The sequence below is a fragment of the Mytilus edulis genome, chromosome 1, assembly GCF_963676685.1.
Source record: "Mytilus edulis chromosome 1, xbMytEdul2.2, whole genome shotgun sequence".
Taxonomy (NCBI): Eukaryota; Metazoa; Mollusca; class Bivalvia; order Mytilida; family Mytilidae; genus Mytilus; species Mytilus edulis.
Genome location: NC_092344.1, coordinates 87532806 through 87550784, shown reverse-complemented (window position 1 = coordinate 87550784; position 17979 = coordinate 87532806). Strand labels below are relative to the sequence as shown.

Below are 17979 nucleotides of genomic sequence, written 5' to 3'. Positions count from 1 at the left end.
CTTGGTATATCTATTGAATATTTATAGCAAAACCCTTTCTAAATTTAAGCAAAGTGTGTTGACTTCTAGACACCAGTTTAGTTCGAGTTTGTCTTTTTCATTCCTGTTTCCTGTTTCATGTTTTGATATATAATATAAAGCCAACTGTCATAATTGTCATCTATTTCTTCTTTTAGTTATCAATGATTAGGGGTAGATGCATGTTTATTGTTACATTGAACAAAAGTTTAAAAAGTTTAACAAACACTGGTTGTTAGATATAGTACCCACTTGTTTATTGAAGCATTGAAGATTGTTATTTTTTGTTCAAGTTTTATTTTTATATGATTTTTACAAAAGTCGATATTTTAATAATTTATATAAATGTTTAATTATTGCATATTTAAATTTGAAAAGTAACAAAGTATGCCTGACTTCTTCTTTTCTTCTTTAGGGCATGAAAAGTAAAATTGAGTAAACAGGTTTTATAAGTTGGTCAGTCCTTTGACAAACATTGGAAATCTGTTAAAGCATTTTTATTAGGATGAAAGAGTCAGCATCAAGTTTAAGTAATCACTTGGCTTTTTTCCTTCATCTTTATTTTTCACATTTGTTTTTATTTGCTTCCACCTCAAAAAAATTATTAACATGCAGTGATCACACTCTTAGAATGCCTTCATACTTTTAAGTCAGACTTTTGAATTTTTCTAAATTATATTTTGAGTACCCTCCAAGCAGTTTATGATGATATGAACTATGAAGACCCTTTTCCAATAAGACTTAAAAGACAGTGCTGATTTTATGCCAAGATATTATGATATTTTTAAGCTCTGTTGTGGGTATGGATTCTAAATTGACATGTTATACGCACAGTTGCAGACTTGAAAGAGAGGAGGCCAAAGGTTTATGACTTATAAATTTCTATTCACAAATTAAGTTGAAGTCAATTGTAAGGAACCACTTGTTAAACAATTTTTTGTTTATGAAAATTTTTTAAAAGATATTATGGTGTTTATTTGTAAAAAAATAATATTTAGGGTAATGAATTATGTGGCACAGTACTTAAAGTATTCAATTAAATTACTGTATAATGGTAAATATTTGTATTTAATTTATTTTTTATCATAACACCTGTGACAACAAATGAACTTTCAGTTTTAAGATTAAAGCAGTAATACACATAATCCTAGGACCTGAGGTTTTATGTTTTATTTTACAAGAAATTACTGGGAAAATTGAAAATATACTTATAAGATCTTGGACATCTATTAGTTTGTGTCAGAAAAATTCAATTGTATAAGATGTGTTGAAAATCTATTTTCATTCTAGGACATATACAAATTCATCTATGTCAAAATTCCACATTTTTTAAAGTCAAAATAAAATAAAATGTGATTTCAATTTTATACTGCAGTGATACAAACACTCAATATTCTGTAACGTTTTATTTCCTTAATCTTATGAATAGAAACTAAGATTTCTACATGGGTTGAAAATAACTGTAGAAAAGTTCAACTTTATACAACAGGCATGAAAGGGGGAAAATAAGATAATCAGGTTCAATGTTATATGAAACCCTAGTATGTCTTAATCATATTTCGGATTTCAAGAAAATATAAAGAATGGGTTTTATATGGTTTATAGGGAAAGAAAACCAAATCATTTTCCAGAAATTTTTCGCATGAATTTATCAAGGAAAAGTTGAAAACATACATTTAACCTTAGATTTGCTAATCAAAATGGTTCTATCACATGCCATCCAAAATCCTTAAGAAAACTTGTCACTTTGAATGTCTAATAAACAAATACAAAATCATGTGTTTTACTACATGTAAATTAGGCTGTAAAAAGATTATTGTGTGTTATAATATTATTTTTGATGTATTAAATAATATATAGATATATATACAAATTCATTGTTTGTAAATTTGATGTTGAATTGATACTTTTAAAGCATTTATACAACTCTTGATTTTTATTAAAATTTGTTTTTACTTATTTATTTTTTTAATATGAAGATTTTGTCATGCCACTAATGCTATTGTATTTAGCTGTATTAGAAGAAATATTTAATGTTTGCCTTTTTGTTTTGATTGAAGCATAACATACACATGTACACACTGCAAGTGAAAAGAATATATGAGAAAATGAAGTGAAATTGACTAGTTTAAGAGAGTTTTTTTTTTAAATAAATAAATAAATTTAAAAAAAGACGGCATCTGTCAGCATAAATTAAAGATTTTTTTTTACACTTGTTAATAATTGGCAAATGGAGATTTTTCTTCTGTTGATACAGAATACTGCTACAAGTAATTTCAGGAAATATTTTACATTGAATTAATAAGAAAATTGCTTTACATGAGGAAGTATTTATTATAGATTTTTCTTTGATTGTGAAAAGAGTAACTGATATCCATACGAGTAGCCAGGGGGGGTTTAGGAAAAACAAATAAGCACTTAAAGTCCACGTTCTGTTCGAATTGTGACTGTTAAAGTCAAGTTTGTGAGTCCAAATAACCCCCCCTTGGAAATTCCTGGCTACGGGCCTGATATCTATTGTTAACTTACAAATATATCCTTTACTACATCACAAAAACAGTAATAGTACTTGTACCCAATGACTTACAGTTATAACCTTTTTTGGGGGAGTAAATTACAACTGGATTTCAGTTAAAATTAAAAAAATATGTATTTTTACATGAATGGTACTTATAAAACAAATATGTCATAATATCCTAGTAAAAGTAGAGTTGAGTTCTAGTGGCTATATATTTTTGTACATTAAGATAAATGTTGCGTAGTACATTTGTATTTTAATTTATCAGTGTTTCTGTACTTAGTATTTAATAGACCACTTTCGAGTTCATCCGTCACCGGAAAAAACTCGTCAATTATACGCGCCTTTATCATCGTCATTTGTGCGTTTAGGGGCGTCGTCACTTCCTCCCAATGTTGAGCGAGTGGTTGGAAAACTATAATTCTATATTGTACGAATTATTCGGCAAATTGAATTCTCAAAATTGACAATCAACACTGCTGTCATTAGGGAAATGTCAGTAAGTACCTACAGAGCAACTATTATTTCTAGTTTATCCTGCACAAAGACGATCACTAAGACGCTTGATGAACGTAAATAGTGCAGGGATACAGGCGAGCCCCTCTATCTGGTAAATGACGTCATAAAGGCGTGTATAATTGACGAGTTTTTGCCGGTGACGGATGAACTCGAAAGTGGTCTATTGTCTTGAATCTGTTAAAGAATAAATTACTGATAAAGGGAGATAACAAATTAAAATGAAAGAAAAAACAATCTTTATTTTGTTTGTGGGACTGAAGAATATTTTTATACATTGCGGTTCTACTTTCAAATATAATCAAACAAATTAAGTGTTTTCATCTGCACTACTTTTAAACTGTCAAATCTATGATGCAAGTTTTCAAATGCAACATGAATAGAACACATGGTACATTCATATATTTATATATTTGTAAATAGAAAAATATCCATGACATTTAAAAACCACATTTTCTATTGTGCTTAAGATATGTGCCATATGATATAATTGTTTGTTGGACGATCACAGTTTGCATATTTAATATCAACCTTCACAGTATAATATTTTTATCATCTTATGCATTTTTTTTGTACATTAACATCACAAAATATTACCAATGGTTGTATAAATTGAAATGGTTGTTTTAACACATATTTATTTATATTTTGATAAAGCTGCAAGAAAAGGCAGCAGTGACCAGTATTTTTACAAGTAAATCCAATATGTTATGAGTAATGTACAAGACACATTTACTTTCTTCTTTTTTCTTAACAATGTATATGTTTGTGATACATGTTTGGAGATTTTTCTTCTTTACTTTTCCTATTCCAAGGACAGGGGGGGGGGGGGGGGGGGGTAACTTTCCAGACCTGACATCCTGATATGTTAGAGGTGCTAATGTTGGAAATAGAAACAATAAGTTTTAAAAGAGTCTCTTCAACTCTCTTGGTAAGGAGCTATATTTGAGGAGTTTTCTCATTTCAAAACAAAGTAATTTTTATACCCGTATAAAGTAATCTGTAATAAATTATAAGTGATTTGATATGGGTATGTAACTATAGAAAATCTAAAGAATCTCAAGGAAAATGTCTTACTTCTTATTGTTTGATGATGATTGACCTATACTAAATATTAAGTAGGTCACCATGAATTGGTTGATATGATTCACTAATTTTGTAAAAAAAAAAAATCATTTGTCTGTCAAGTTTTCAAGTAATATGAGGATTATATGTTTTGAGTATAAAACAAATAAAGGAAACCAGAAAAATTAAAAAAAAGTTTCAATCTTAAATTTAGATTTGACTTAAAACATCTTTATAACTCATAATTTGAGCCTAAGAGAAGACAACCCTGCAAAACAAAATCACCAGTCTCTTCTATAATACATGGTTTTCGTGCATTGAAGGTAATTTCCCTTATAAACTAAATATTACAAATCATTGTATTTCAAAAAAGTTCATTATTTGTTTTTATAAAAGTGATATTTCAAGATATTGACTACGAATACAGGTCTTCTTTCAGGTAAGAAAAGTTTATAAATTGGACAACATATTAAAATGAATTTTATTGTTACAGTTATTAAAATTGAATGCTATATTTTGTCTTTAAAATATATCAGACATTTTTTCTGATAGAACTTTTATGGGATGTTAAAACTTAAGATTGGAAAGGCATAGAACTTTAATGGGATGTCAAAACTTACAATTGAAAAGGCATATCCAGTAAAATTGTTTAATTTTTATCAAGCTATTTATCACTTTTGCTTTTATGTATATGAATTGTCAACAATCATTAATTTGTACAAAATGCAATCCAATTCATATATAGCTTTTCTACAATGTATTTCTCCTGTTTGTATATACTCATAGAGAATTTCTCCTTTCATACTAACTTTTTACTGCTTGAATGCTTTTTGTTACGTTATATCATGTTTTTTTGTAAATAATTTTGTTACATTTCCATGGGTATAATAAAACCATATTTTTGTCATAGAACAATATAAGCATTTAATATTGTAGTGAACCAATGTTTGCTTGTTGTGGATTATTTTTTTGTTATATTTGTCCCTTTCTTAAGATTCTATTTCTGATGTGATATATGTTAAATGTAAGTAAATGTGTAAAAATTTATTAAAGCTATATATTAACCAAATTTAGAACATAGAATATCATTAATTAGACCATAGTTTTAGACAAATAAAATGTTTTACGTATGGAAAATGATATTATGATTTCAACAGCAGTAAGGATACCACTAGTATTAGTTGTCATACTCAATAAGAACAGGACACATGTGTTAATTATATACAAGATTGCTTGATATCATAGTATTAAACATTTAAAAACAATTGAAGTCAATGAACACAAAAAATAAAAAAAAATATGCCAATACCACTTAAAAATCATATGTGCACTGACTGGGCTTATCAACAAATTGTATTTTTGCTTGACTGAAAATTTATTGAGAACCAAAATTAATTTCGGAAGGGGCATTACCCTTGTCTATTTGTCTGTACATCCTGAAATTGGTTTCTGTTCTTGAAATGTAAGTTTGCCTTTACCAAATGTTATGAAACTTATACACAATGTTTATTACCACAAAACAATGATCAACTTTAAATTTGGGTGGCACCACTTTACCAATGAAAAAATTACTGAATTTTTCACTTCTGTTCTCTTAACTTAAGTTAGCCTCAACTAAATGTTATGAATCTTATACACAATGGAAATTACCACAAAACAGAGAACAGGTTTGAATTTTGGTGGCATCACTTCTTAGTGTTCTTGATTTATGTCCCTTTACAAATTAAAACAATGCTGAATTTTTTGTTTCCATTATGTAACTAAAGTTTACCTCAACCATATGTTAGCAATCTTAAACACATTGCCAATTACAACAAAACACATATCCATGGACACATTCCCCATTCTTTTTACCAGATTTTTGTCTTGCCTTGTATGAAGTAACAAACACTTGCTGTTTCTGGCATCAACATTTTGTTAAATTTTGAGATAAAGTTAGTGAAAAGAGAACCACTAAAGGAAAGTTAATGATATTGGGTATGCAGCTGTACCTTTAGCAAATCTCATTTAAGTTCTGCCCCCTTAGTGATGTTTTTTGTCGAGCCTGCAACTGAAGTTGCAGAAAGCTTGACATAGGGATAGTGATCCGGTGGCAGTAGCTACGGCGGCGGCGTTGGCTAACTTCTTAAAAGCTTCATATTTTAGAAAGTAGAAGACATGGATGCTTCATACTTTGTATGTAGATGCCTCAATTTATGAAGTTTCCGTCAGTCACATGTCCAATGTCCTTGATCTCATTTTCATGGTTATGTCACTACTTGAAAAAAAAAATCAGATTTTTTTGTAATGTTCAATTCTCTCTTATTATAATTAATAGGATAACTATATTTGGTATGTGGGTACTTTGCAAGGTCCTCATGCCTGTCAGACAGTTTTCACTTGACCTCCACCTCATTTCATAGATCAGTGAACAAGGTTAAGTTTTAATGGTCAAGTCCATATCTCAGATACTATAAGCAATAGGTTTTGTATATTCGGTGTATGGAAGGACTGTAAGGTGTAAATGTCCAACTTGCAGGTGTAATCTGACCTTGACTTTTTTTCATGGTTCAGTGGTCAAAGTTAACTTTTTGAGTTTTGGTCTTTTTTTCTAATACTATATGCAATAGGTCAACTATATGTGGAGGAATTTTTAGCTGTACATATGCCTGCCTGGCATGGTTCATCTGACATTGACCTCATTTTCATGTTTCATTGGTCAATGTTTAGTTTTCTTGGTTTATGTTAAGTTTATGTGACAGTTGTGATAAAGCTTTATATTTAGGACTATCAATACAATATCAATGATTAGTAAAGAAGGTGAGACATTTCAGGGTGTGCACTTTTGTTTGGCTTTGAAACTGTTCCATAGGTTGCATGTTTAAGTTTTGGGATTATGTCGGTTTAAGTGGATAATAAAATGGTATTGGAAAGGATTTATAACATCAAAATATCACATTTTATAACTTGTGCAAATAATAAGGTCACAATGGAGCACATCAAAAAATAGCTGCCAAAACTGAACATTAACAATGCACCTATGTAGCTGGATATGTAAAACTTACAATCCATAAACTAAAAATTAGTGTGTACTTATTTCTTATAGAATCTGAAATGGATTTAAAGTCGAACACTACAGGTAAATGCTACTCTGAACCATGAAAATGAGGTTACAATTTGATGTACATGCTACAATCATATAGTATCTTAAATAGGACCTATCAACTCAAATTTTCCTTTGATTATTGGTGTATACAGCTACATTCAGCACTCTCATATATATCAAAAGAAAGCAGTTTTTATTGGTACCCTAGAAAACCACCAACCTATTACAGGAAAAAGGTTAACGGTGTCATTAAGATAGGTGCAAACAGACATACCACCACAAGAGATATTTCAAACTGAGTGTTGGCTCGCTAGTGATTGCTGAAGATGACCACTCAGGCACTGACACCCTTCTTAACTTTGAGCAATGAACCATGGAATTGAGGTCAAGGGCACATTAACTCTGCAAGATTATCATGTACACTTTACAATCATCTTATACAACAGTCATAGTAAACATGTTACTTGCAGTATTTGAAGAGGTCGAATTTTGCTAAATCAAAAAGATAAAAGCCCCTATCAGTTCATAAATGCTGAAGTTTTTTGGGCACAATCACCTGAATTTAAAAAAAGTAAAAGAGCTGAAAGAAGAAAATTCAAAATTTATCGGCAGTAGTTTGTTCAATCCCATTTAATTTATATTTAGCCTAACTGCAAGTTTCATTTGCAACATTTAATTTAACTTTTAGACTGTTGATTGCTTAATGTCCAGTGGCAAACATTTCATGCATATTTAGAGCGTGCATAAAAATTGCAATTAATTAGTTTTCTACAGTTAAATTTATTGTTTTCTTGTAAATTCTTTTGGATGTATATACTCCTGTGACATATTCTTAAGGCGGTTTGAAATAATGGTTACATATATTTGGACCACCACAAGAAAATGAAAGTATATTTAATAAAGAAAGAAGTTTTGCCTTCAAGCAGTCCACCTTGGGACACTCAACAGAGTTATTACAAGGGAGTGTGCAACTCTCCCTACATAATGTACAAGATAAAAACCGTCTCCATTCTGACAAGACATGGCTGCATACTTTTACATCATTCTCAGCCAAACAGACGCCCCACTTTGGCAAGAGTTTTACTACTGGTATAAAGAAGACATTATCATATTTCTATTCTCCAGTCATCCTTTAGTAGGACAATAGATGGAAGAGTAAAATGAGTATACATCAATAAAAGAGCAACTATAACCAAATTTGTTATTAAACAACAATATATTATTATAAATCACTTTGTAAAAATGGTCAACACTTGTTAGCTAACTTCTTAAAAGCATTATATTTAAACAGGTCGAGAACTCTAGATTTCCTGACGTCAGAATATATTTGCATAGTAATTTACCAAACACAAGGCCAATGATGGCCTTGCAAAACTGACCAATCGACTCAAAGAACTATAATGCATTGTGGGCTACTACGAGTTTACTATCACTTGAAAACACGTGGAATTAGTGAAAAAAAAGTGAAAACTAATATAGTGTCTGGGATTCTCAAAATAAATGTTTTTGTTTTCCATACACCGAAGATACCTGACCTATTGCTAAAAGTATCTGAGATATGGACTTGACCACCAAAACTTAACCTTGTTCACTGATCCATGAAATGAGGTTGAGGACAAGTGAAAACTGTCTGACGGCATGAGGACCTTGCAAGGTATGCACATACCAAATATAGTTATCATATTACTTATAATAAGAGAGAATTTAACTTTACAAAAAATCTTAACTTTTTTTTCAAGTAGTCACTGAACCATGAAAATGAGGTCAAGGACATTGGACATGTGACTGACAGAAACTTCGTTACATGAGGCATCCATATACAAAGTATGAAGCATCCATGTCTTCCACCTTCTTAAATATAAAGCTTTTAAGAAGTTAGCTAACACCGCCATCACCTTAGCCGCTGGATCACTATCAGTATGTCAATCTCGACAAAAAACCATGCTCGTACAATATCTGAAGATATTTTCAGATACAGAATATAACTGATAAGGTAGGTGTAGCTAAAACTATTTCAGCTAATGTCACTTTACAACTGTATATCATATAGATATTTACAATAAAAGTCAAGATCATTCAAATTGATGTCAATTCTGTTTAGTTTGACACAAATTGTTGGCTGTTAGAATCAATCAAGTAAAACAACTCATTTCAGGTAACTTTACTTTCATTAATCAAATCAATTTTGATTTCAACAGATTTCAACATAAAAATAAGATGTGATATGATTGTCAATGAGACAACTCTCCACCACAGACCTACCACAGACCTAATGATGTAGAAGTTAGCAACTACACTGTGTAGCCTTCAACAATGAGCAAAACCCACATGTAAAAGATAAGGAGATGTGGTATAAACACTAAGAAGGTTTGGACCAGTTGTGAGTTTAAATAACAATTGGTCAACTAAAAGGTTTTTGCAGAATGAGAAACAAGAACATATACCAGATCCACTTTATTTATTGGAACAAATATTTCTTACAGTTTTATATGTACAGTTTTGTAAATATTGTTTATATAAAAATAATCTGTGATTAGTGAAGTCATGTGTTGTCAAACTTGAATCCCTTCTTCTGTAAATCAGTTTTGGCTTCCTCTATTTGCTGAAAAAAGAATAAAAAATCTTTATAAATTTGATATTGGTATCACTTATATAACTTGTGCAAGTGTTCTCTTTATCTATTTCAATTCAGATTTATTATGACTCAATTTCAATTTGTTACATGTATATCAAACTGTTCCACAGTTGTCAAGTAAACAAGATTATGGTAGAATTTTTCTTCTTCTTATTTCAACAATTGTCTCAACCTAAAATAATAAGCCAAATATATATTGACCTAAAATATGTTTCAATTTTTGGGCTTAAAGGGAGATAATTCTGTGGGCATAATAAATGGTCAGTAAATGTCCAATGAAATCATATTTAGCAGAAAGTGTATATTTCAGTGAGTTTGTTAAGTTATGAATTAAAAAAAAAGTTATTCATAAAAAAATAGAAATTTGTTGATAAAAGAATGACAAAAGCTAAAAATATATATACTTAGTTTTAACCTTTGTTGTGCTTCTAAGTTGATTATAAACAATCATTTTGTCAAATATGAAGGGGTAGAAGGGGTCCTGATTCTGAAATCCTGGACTTAAAACATGAAATCCTGAGGTCCCGAATTTAAAAAATTTAAATCCTGCCATCCCCAAATTTGAAAAAATAAATTCCCGGATCCTGAAAGGATCAATCCCGAAATCCCGAGATTTAAAACAAATTCTGGAGTACCGATAAAGGTCCTTCCCCCCCCCCCCCCCCTCAAATATAATGTCAAGCAGACAGGGCTATTCCAGAAAAAAATGTATGGGGGTGTTGGAAGGCAGTTTTTGTCAGCACCCGCCACCCAGACAATTGTATTTGAGAATTATAGTGCATTATAGTCTGAAAAGTTGCTCTGATACCCATCACCCATGTATTATTAATATAATGTGCCTTCCAACCCCCCCATACATTTTTTTTCTGGAATAGCCCACAGTGGATATTTGCCAATAACCCATTTAATTAATAGTTCCATACCAGACTAAATTGGCTGCTGCCTATGCAAACCATATTATATATAGGCATTTTCAATAGGAATGGTTTTACACTAGTCATTTTTTTTAGCCCTTTAGAGCTTGCTGTTTGGTATGAGCCAAGGCTCTGTGTTGAAGACCTACTTTGACCTAAAGTTGTTACTTTTACAAATTATGACTTGTTAGAGTTGTCTCATTGTCACTCATATCATATCTTCATTTATCTATTTTCAACAATTTTGATAGGTTTGTTCAATATTTGGTAATGAAATGTAAGGAATGATGAATGAAGGAAATCAATCATACAAACATTAAATTTTCTGATAAATTGAGATCTTACCGATTGAAGTTCCTTTGATGCTTCTTCACAGTTATTGAATATGGCAACTCTATATATGATAACACCTAAAGAATATATCTGCAAAAAAGTACATGGATACCTTATAAGATAGTTTATGACAGATGGCAAACTAATTGCATATTCAGGGAGAACATGTTAATTCTATATGAACATAAATCATACTTTATACTATGACAGGCTGAGCCTGATTTTTAATGTTCCAGTTTACAATGTTCCAGTTTGCAGGAAGAATTCTTATTCTACTGGACACAATACTCTGACTCCCAGTCAATTTAATGTATTTTATTTCTAATTAATACTATGCCTGTTGACTTATACAACATACTTACTGCAAATGAGACTAGAACAATCAATGGCAGCTACAAAAGATGAAAACAATTTAAGCTTTTTATATATTATACTTATATTTAAAGATATTAAAGATTTCAGAACCAGAATACAATTGTTACTTTGCATTTTCATATAAAATTGCCAAACTGCTTTAAAATTAGGATAATAAAACAGAACTTCCCATTGCTAAAGTATGATAAATTAACCTCATAATATAAGGTTGTTTTTCCAGAAATTTACAAGTCTAATTTTAATAATGTTGTGATTACAGCCTGGTCTTTAATTCATCATGTGAGAAAATATGGCACAAATTATTTAAAGTATACAGTAAAATCAGCAATGAATTTACTTAAAGTAGCTACAACATTGTATGTGCATTTGGTCCCAATATTTTTGCTATAGATTTATTCTAAATTTACTTTATTCCGTACATTAAAAGTAAATTCGTTTTTAATTAAGGCAAATTCACATTCACTGATGTACTGCTCACATATCTCTCTGATTTTGCTTATATCTTACTATCTTAGCTTAGGCTCTTTTCTATATAAAAATGTTGACTTAAGTTTATGAACTTACTGGTATAATAAATAATGACTTAAATGAACTAGATGACTGAACATGAACATATTCCAATACTACTGCCAACCACACACTCAGGAAGGCACCAACACCAAACAACCATTGAAACAACTTTGGTATCTGGAAATAAAAGCAATAATTAACTGTACAGTGTGACAAACAGGTGCTTCCTGTCATAAACATACTATATTCAATTCAGATATTTAAGTGGTGAGTTAACTATGGAAAACATGCTGGCTTCCTCAGTCTTTAAGTCATGTACTGTAAATTAAAATTATTGTGTGATTTATCATTGCTATTTTGTCATTTTAGACTAAAATGCAATTTTAATTTTTGCAATAATCTGATATATCCTGTTTGATTCATAAAAAAAAATCAACATGAGAGTTTTAATCATTGCGATGATAACTCTGTTGCATTTTTGGCAATAATTTCTGATTACAGTATAAACAAAATGTTAATAGAATATGGTATAGAGCATACCTTGGTCAATGTGTTATTGCTGCAGTGATATATTGGTGTGTAACGGTGTAAGCTCTGATAGTAAGTTCTTATGATAAATCTTTTCCTGTTGGAATTACTATAGATACATTCCTTTCTTATGTTTCTATGTACGACAAGGAAAAACCATAAAGGCATTATAAATGCAAAACAAATTCAAATGTTTTACTTTCTGTTGAAGATTTGCCTATGGTTGTTTCAGCTGTTAAGTAACATTAAAACACTTTACAATGACTTTAATATTTGAACCATAATATGCTTTAACCTTAAACTACCAATAGAACATTTTACTGAAAATATTATGAAACATCTAATTCATGCACATGGTGCAAAACTTTCCAAACATATTAAATCTATGGAACCAATATGACCAAGAGCAAAATAAATCTCACATATGCATAACATATATTTACCATTTTGTTTCACATGCACTGTTTTATCATCAACTTATACCATGTATACCTGTAAAGAAGAATTACAATCAGCAGAGTTATCACCTGTCCTTTGTCAAAATATAAGTTGGAGTTGGATATTGTTGTAACGGTACATTTTTATTATTGGTTTGAATGTTAAAATGTATCAATAAAGATTTATGATTTGAGTACTGGGTACCTGAATAACGAAGAAATAACATTGTATATAGGTTGTTACATCATGACCATGCTGAAAAAATAGGACACAGCTAGCTAAGACTTTTCCCCCTAATTTACATAAACTATAGGAAATTTTCTGCAGTCGGTTTCACAAAAAAACTTACGACTAAGATTGATCCTAAGTCATGAACAATTTCAGTATACTAAAAATCAAACTTAGTCTTAAGTTTTTTTGTGAAACCGACTCCTGGACTTCAACTGTGCTTTACCAAAACTGTCCATCAATGTGATAGAGTGTGAAACTAAGGTCATGAGATAGGGAAGTTTTGGTCTAAAGGTTTTTTATAGCAATAAATTTTGTCTTAAAAATAATTGTCTGATATAAATATTGTCTTTTAAAGTGTTGTTTTTTGATTTTCCATCTGAATGTTACATATTTATAGTATTTTGGTAGCCTTTCAGTTTCTATTTGAATGATAGCACTTGAAAGAAATACTGAGAATCTTCTGTTTTTTGTTTTGTTTTTGATTAGTGAATGCTTCTTAAGCACAATGCACCACACCAAAAAATGGGGGTGATCTCCAGAAGGATAAGCAGATCCTCCTCCACACTGGCACCCATCATGTTGCTCATGTTAGTACAAACCCGGTTACAAGTCTTAATTCTGTAGGTCACATTCATGAAAAGGGGACAGGATTGTAGATTGACATTCAGAACACATCCTTTATCATTTGTGAAACGGATAATGTCTGCATCGGAGTGTGAAATAGCTAGTATTTCTTTGCTGAGTTGAAAGTTAATTAAAAGTTTTTTTGCAATCAAAACCTTCCCATTGATGTTTTGACAAAAATAAAGCAATTTCTATCAACACTGGTATATACATGTATGATGTATACCTTGGCCTTTAAACCTTGGCATATACCATATGATTAACTCTATCCAGTATTTAATATCCTATCACCTGTTTATTGTTCAATCAAACTATTATCACTTGCTACTTCGCCTCTGCCAGGCCAGGTAAAAATCTACACACCTTGCATAATCAAATAATGTTAGTTATACCTTACACACTTAAGATACACTCAGACTTTTTCATCTTTAAAAATAAACATTTGTAAACGGGTATAAAAGGTGCCTAAAAATGTTCATTCATGAAATATTTTATGCACAGGATTTTGATCTCTTCAACATGTTCAATGAGAGGAATGAATGGGACCCTTAAAAACAGGATTTTTGAAATTCCCGTCTGGAGGTTCACATGTATAGAATGGGCATAGTAATAACCTATTAATGGTATAATAACACAAACACTTGTTTCTATCCATGGGAAGTTTGATTATCCATTTCAATAGAAAATTTTACCGTGATTTGTCAAAATATGCTTATGGTGATTTGTCAGATGTCTCAAATAATTATTGTTACTGTTATTTTAGAAAAAAAATTCGTTAAAATCGATTTTTGTATCGTCTAAAAGAAAGTGCATATTTTATCGTCATGCACCAAAAATTACCGTTAACGCCATTTGTCAAGAATTTTTACCGTTATTCCTCATGAAGGTACACCCATTACCCCCCTCATGTATGTGGATAGTCCATCTTCCCATGGATATACATCTACATCGTACAAAGATCCATCAGCACATTGACAATTAAAGAACCTTAGTGAGCACGCTCACATACCCCACGTCCCCACATTGTCATTGGAGAAATTAAATAAGTGTAAGAAAAAAAAATTGTATAAGAAAAAATATTGAATAATAATTTCCTGTCAATATGCACATCAACATAGTATGTCCTTATTATCTACAAAATTTCATGAAATTCTGTTGTGTGGTTTCAGAGGAGTTGAGATGACAAACTGTTGCAGAAGTACATTGAAGCAAGTAAGTTCAAAGAGATGTAACTCCTAGAAAAAAAATTGAATCGTAATTTCCTGTCGATATGCACATCTACATAGTATGTCCTTATTATCTTAAAAGGTTTCATGAAATTCTGTTGTGTAGTTTCAGAGGAGTTGCAATGACAAACTGTTGCAGTAGTACCTTAAAGCAAATAAGTTCAAAGAGATGTAACTCCTAGAAAAAAAATTGAATCGTAATTTCCTGTCGATATGCACATCTACATAGTATGTCCTTATTATCTACAAATGTTCATGAAATTCTGTTGTGTGGTTTCAGAGGAGTTGAGATGACAAACTGTTGCAGTAGTACAATAAAGTAAATAAGTTCAAAGGGGGGTTACTCCTAGAAAAAAAATTGAATCGTAATTTTCTGTCGATATGCACATCTACATAGTATGTCCTTATTATCTTAAAAGGTTTCATGAAATTCTGTTGTGTAGTTTCAGAGGAGTTGCGATGACAAACTGTTGCAGTAGTACAATAAAGTAAATAAGTTCAAAGGGGGGTAACTCCTAGAAAAAAAATTGAATCGTAATTTCCTGTCGATATGCACATCTACATTGTATGTCCTTATTATCTAAAAAGGTTTCGTGAAATTCTGTTGTGTAGTTTCAGAGGAGTTGCGATGACAAACTGTTGCAGTAGTACATTAAGCAAATACGTTCAAAGGGGCGTAACTCTTATAAAAAAAATTGAATCGCAATTTCCTGTCGATATGCACAACTACATAGTATGTCCTTTTCATCTGAAAAGGTTTCCTGAAATTCTGTTGTGTGGTTTGAGAGGAGTTGCGATGACAAGAAACAGGACTGACGGACTGACGGACGGACGGACGGACTGACGGACGGACGGGTCAAAAACATTATACCCTCCGCAACTTTGTTGCGTGGGGTATAACTATATGTCGGCACATTGCAAACAGAACTTATTAAAAGATAACAATTTAAAGTGCAATAATCAATATAAATCATAAACAATACAATAGAAACAAGTGTATGATAATTATGACGTCTGGCAAGCCTATTTTAATTTTTGACTACTCAAAGACCTGACATGAAAAAGGGGGAGGGGATTGTCTAGTATGCGCACCAAATCCATGGCAGTATAGTCAGTTTGTTGATTGTGGCCATAATCTCGGTCTCACTGAATTAAGTGACAAGAAAAAATTTAGCGACAAAAAGGGACCAACTCTAATAAAGACCCATCTAGCCCGAAAATCTCAGATTGCTCTGACATACAAAGGCTGATCCACTGGTTTCAGTATCAGGTCTGTTCGCGCCCAATATATGTTCGCACCTCGCACGTTCACACCCTACATGTTTGCACCCAATTTAAAAAAAATTCCAGTTGAATAATGGAAAATCATGATTGTTGTTTTAAATGGTTTGATGTAAAAACTGCGTGAATTTAGCTTGGTATGAGTAAAACATTGAAAATTTTAAATAAAAACACAAAAGATAATCCTTTTTAACAGCTTGGCCCTTTTATCTGAAACAACAAAACAAAAAATTATAGCAATTAACCAAAACATGATTAATCTTTATTCAACACAAAAAAAAAACAATGTGGTCAGAATCTCACTTTGTTTTGAAACAATGAAATAAAGTTATAGCAATACACTAACCAAAACATGATTAAGATCAATTTAACACAATAAAAAAACGTAGACAGAATCTCACTTTCTTAAGAAACAATGTGTAATGGTGGTCACTTTGTTTACTTGTTTATTCTATTTATCTGGGGAAATTGGTTAACGTTACTATTACTTATAGTTCAGTAACTCTTTCTCCCGATACCGGCAATGTAATTATTCCTTTCGGGTCGTCCTGCTTCTTGCACGTACCCGACTTCCGTCCTGGCCTCTTTTTCTTATTCTTTTTTTTTAACAATACACTTTCCAAAACATGATTTAGATTTATTCAACACAAAAAAAAAACGTTGTCTCACTTTATTTTGAGACAATGACAACAAATATACTTATTGGAATACGCTTGCCAAAACTTGATTACAAAGTTGTTAAACACAAAACCCATAAAAATTGGGCGCGAACATGTAGGTTGTGAAACTGAAAGGGGGGAACGTGATTGTGCCCAAACGGACCTGGATTCGTTCCATGGCCATAGCTTACCTGGAAAAACATCATCTGGACGTCTGAGTAAAATATCTCAGACTACCGGCTAGTCCTAGATTACTCCGACGTCTAGTCCAAGATTACTCTGACGTCCAACGGTTGTTTTGCCAGACAAGCTGGGGCCGTGGGACCCAGCTTGACTGGAAAAACAGCCGTTGGACGTCAGAGTAATCTCGGACTATTTACTGGCCAGCAAGCAGCAAAATATCAGTCATCACTACATAATTTACTCATTAGAAGGAAATATCACACTCCCGGAAAGTTGACTTTGATTATGAATGTGCCAATCTTTCTCTAATGTATTAACCCGAGTAAAGAAAGATGATTTATCAGTTAAATGGAAATGATTGCTTGCTAGGGAGAAATCCTGACTCTAAGACTCACACGTTTCACATTTCGTCAGCTGCAATTTTTACATTTATTGTTTTCAACCTTTATATTGAAGAGTATCGGGTTGTACTTTTCATTAACATATCAACATTTAGGACGGATTCATTTTAGGACTATTCAAAGTTGATATTGTAAGCGGGTATGAACTTAAAGCGTTTACAATACAATTCAATACAATACAACATAATATGATATAATGCAGTACCAATACACTACAACACAATACAATACAACAGTATAATGACACACAACAGTACAATAAAATAAGAGACAATACAATATAATCAGAGACATATAATACATTATTAAATACATTATATGTCTCTGATATAATAATATGAGACAGGAATTACCTGTGAATGGGGACTTCGTCCCCATATAATAACAATGGAATTACAAGATAATTACAATGTAATACAAGTTAATACAATACAATACA

General features: G+C 31.4%; 1 protein-coding gene across 2 annotated transcripts; it reads right to left on the bottom strand.

Moving 5' to 3' along the window:
- Positions 1 to 9643: 9643 nt before the first annotated feature.
- LOC139493676 (dolichol-phosphate mannosyltransferase subunit 3-like) lies at positions 9644 to 17600 on the bottom strand. 2 transcript variants are annotated; one of them, XM_071282039.1, is made up of 6 exons: positions 17537 to 17600; positions 12941 to 12980; positions 12024 to 12146; positions 11447 to 11476; positions 11097 to 11174; positions 9644 to 9804 (listed from the first exon to the last, which is right to left on the bottom strand). In XM_071282039.1, exons 2-6 carry the CDS (start codon positions 12941 to 12943, stop codon positions 9745 to 9747), a joined length of 294 nt encoding a protein of 97 aa, XP_071138140.1. In that variant the 5' UTR covers positions 12944 to 12980; positions 17537 to 17600; the 3' UTR covers positions 9644 to 9744. The 2 variants fall into 2 exon arrangements, with proteins under 2 accessions (XP_071138140.1, XP_071138141.1); XM_071282040.1 differs by having other exon boundaries at positions 12941 to 12989; positions 17537 to 17583.
- Between the last annotated feature and the right edge of the window lie 379 nt (positions 17601 to 17979).

Coding starts and splice junctions, on each gene's coding strand:
- LOC139493676 (XM_071282039.1), bottom strand. Junction 11,175..11,446: donor TTGTTCTAGTCTCATTTGCA/GTAAGTATGTTG, acceptor ACTTTTTTGCAG/ATATATTCTTTAGGTGTTAT. Junction 9,805..11,096: donor CATCAAAGGAACTTCAATCG/GTAAGATCTCAA, acceptor TTCTTTTTTCAG/CAAATAGAGGAAGCCAAAAC.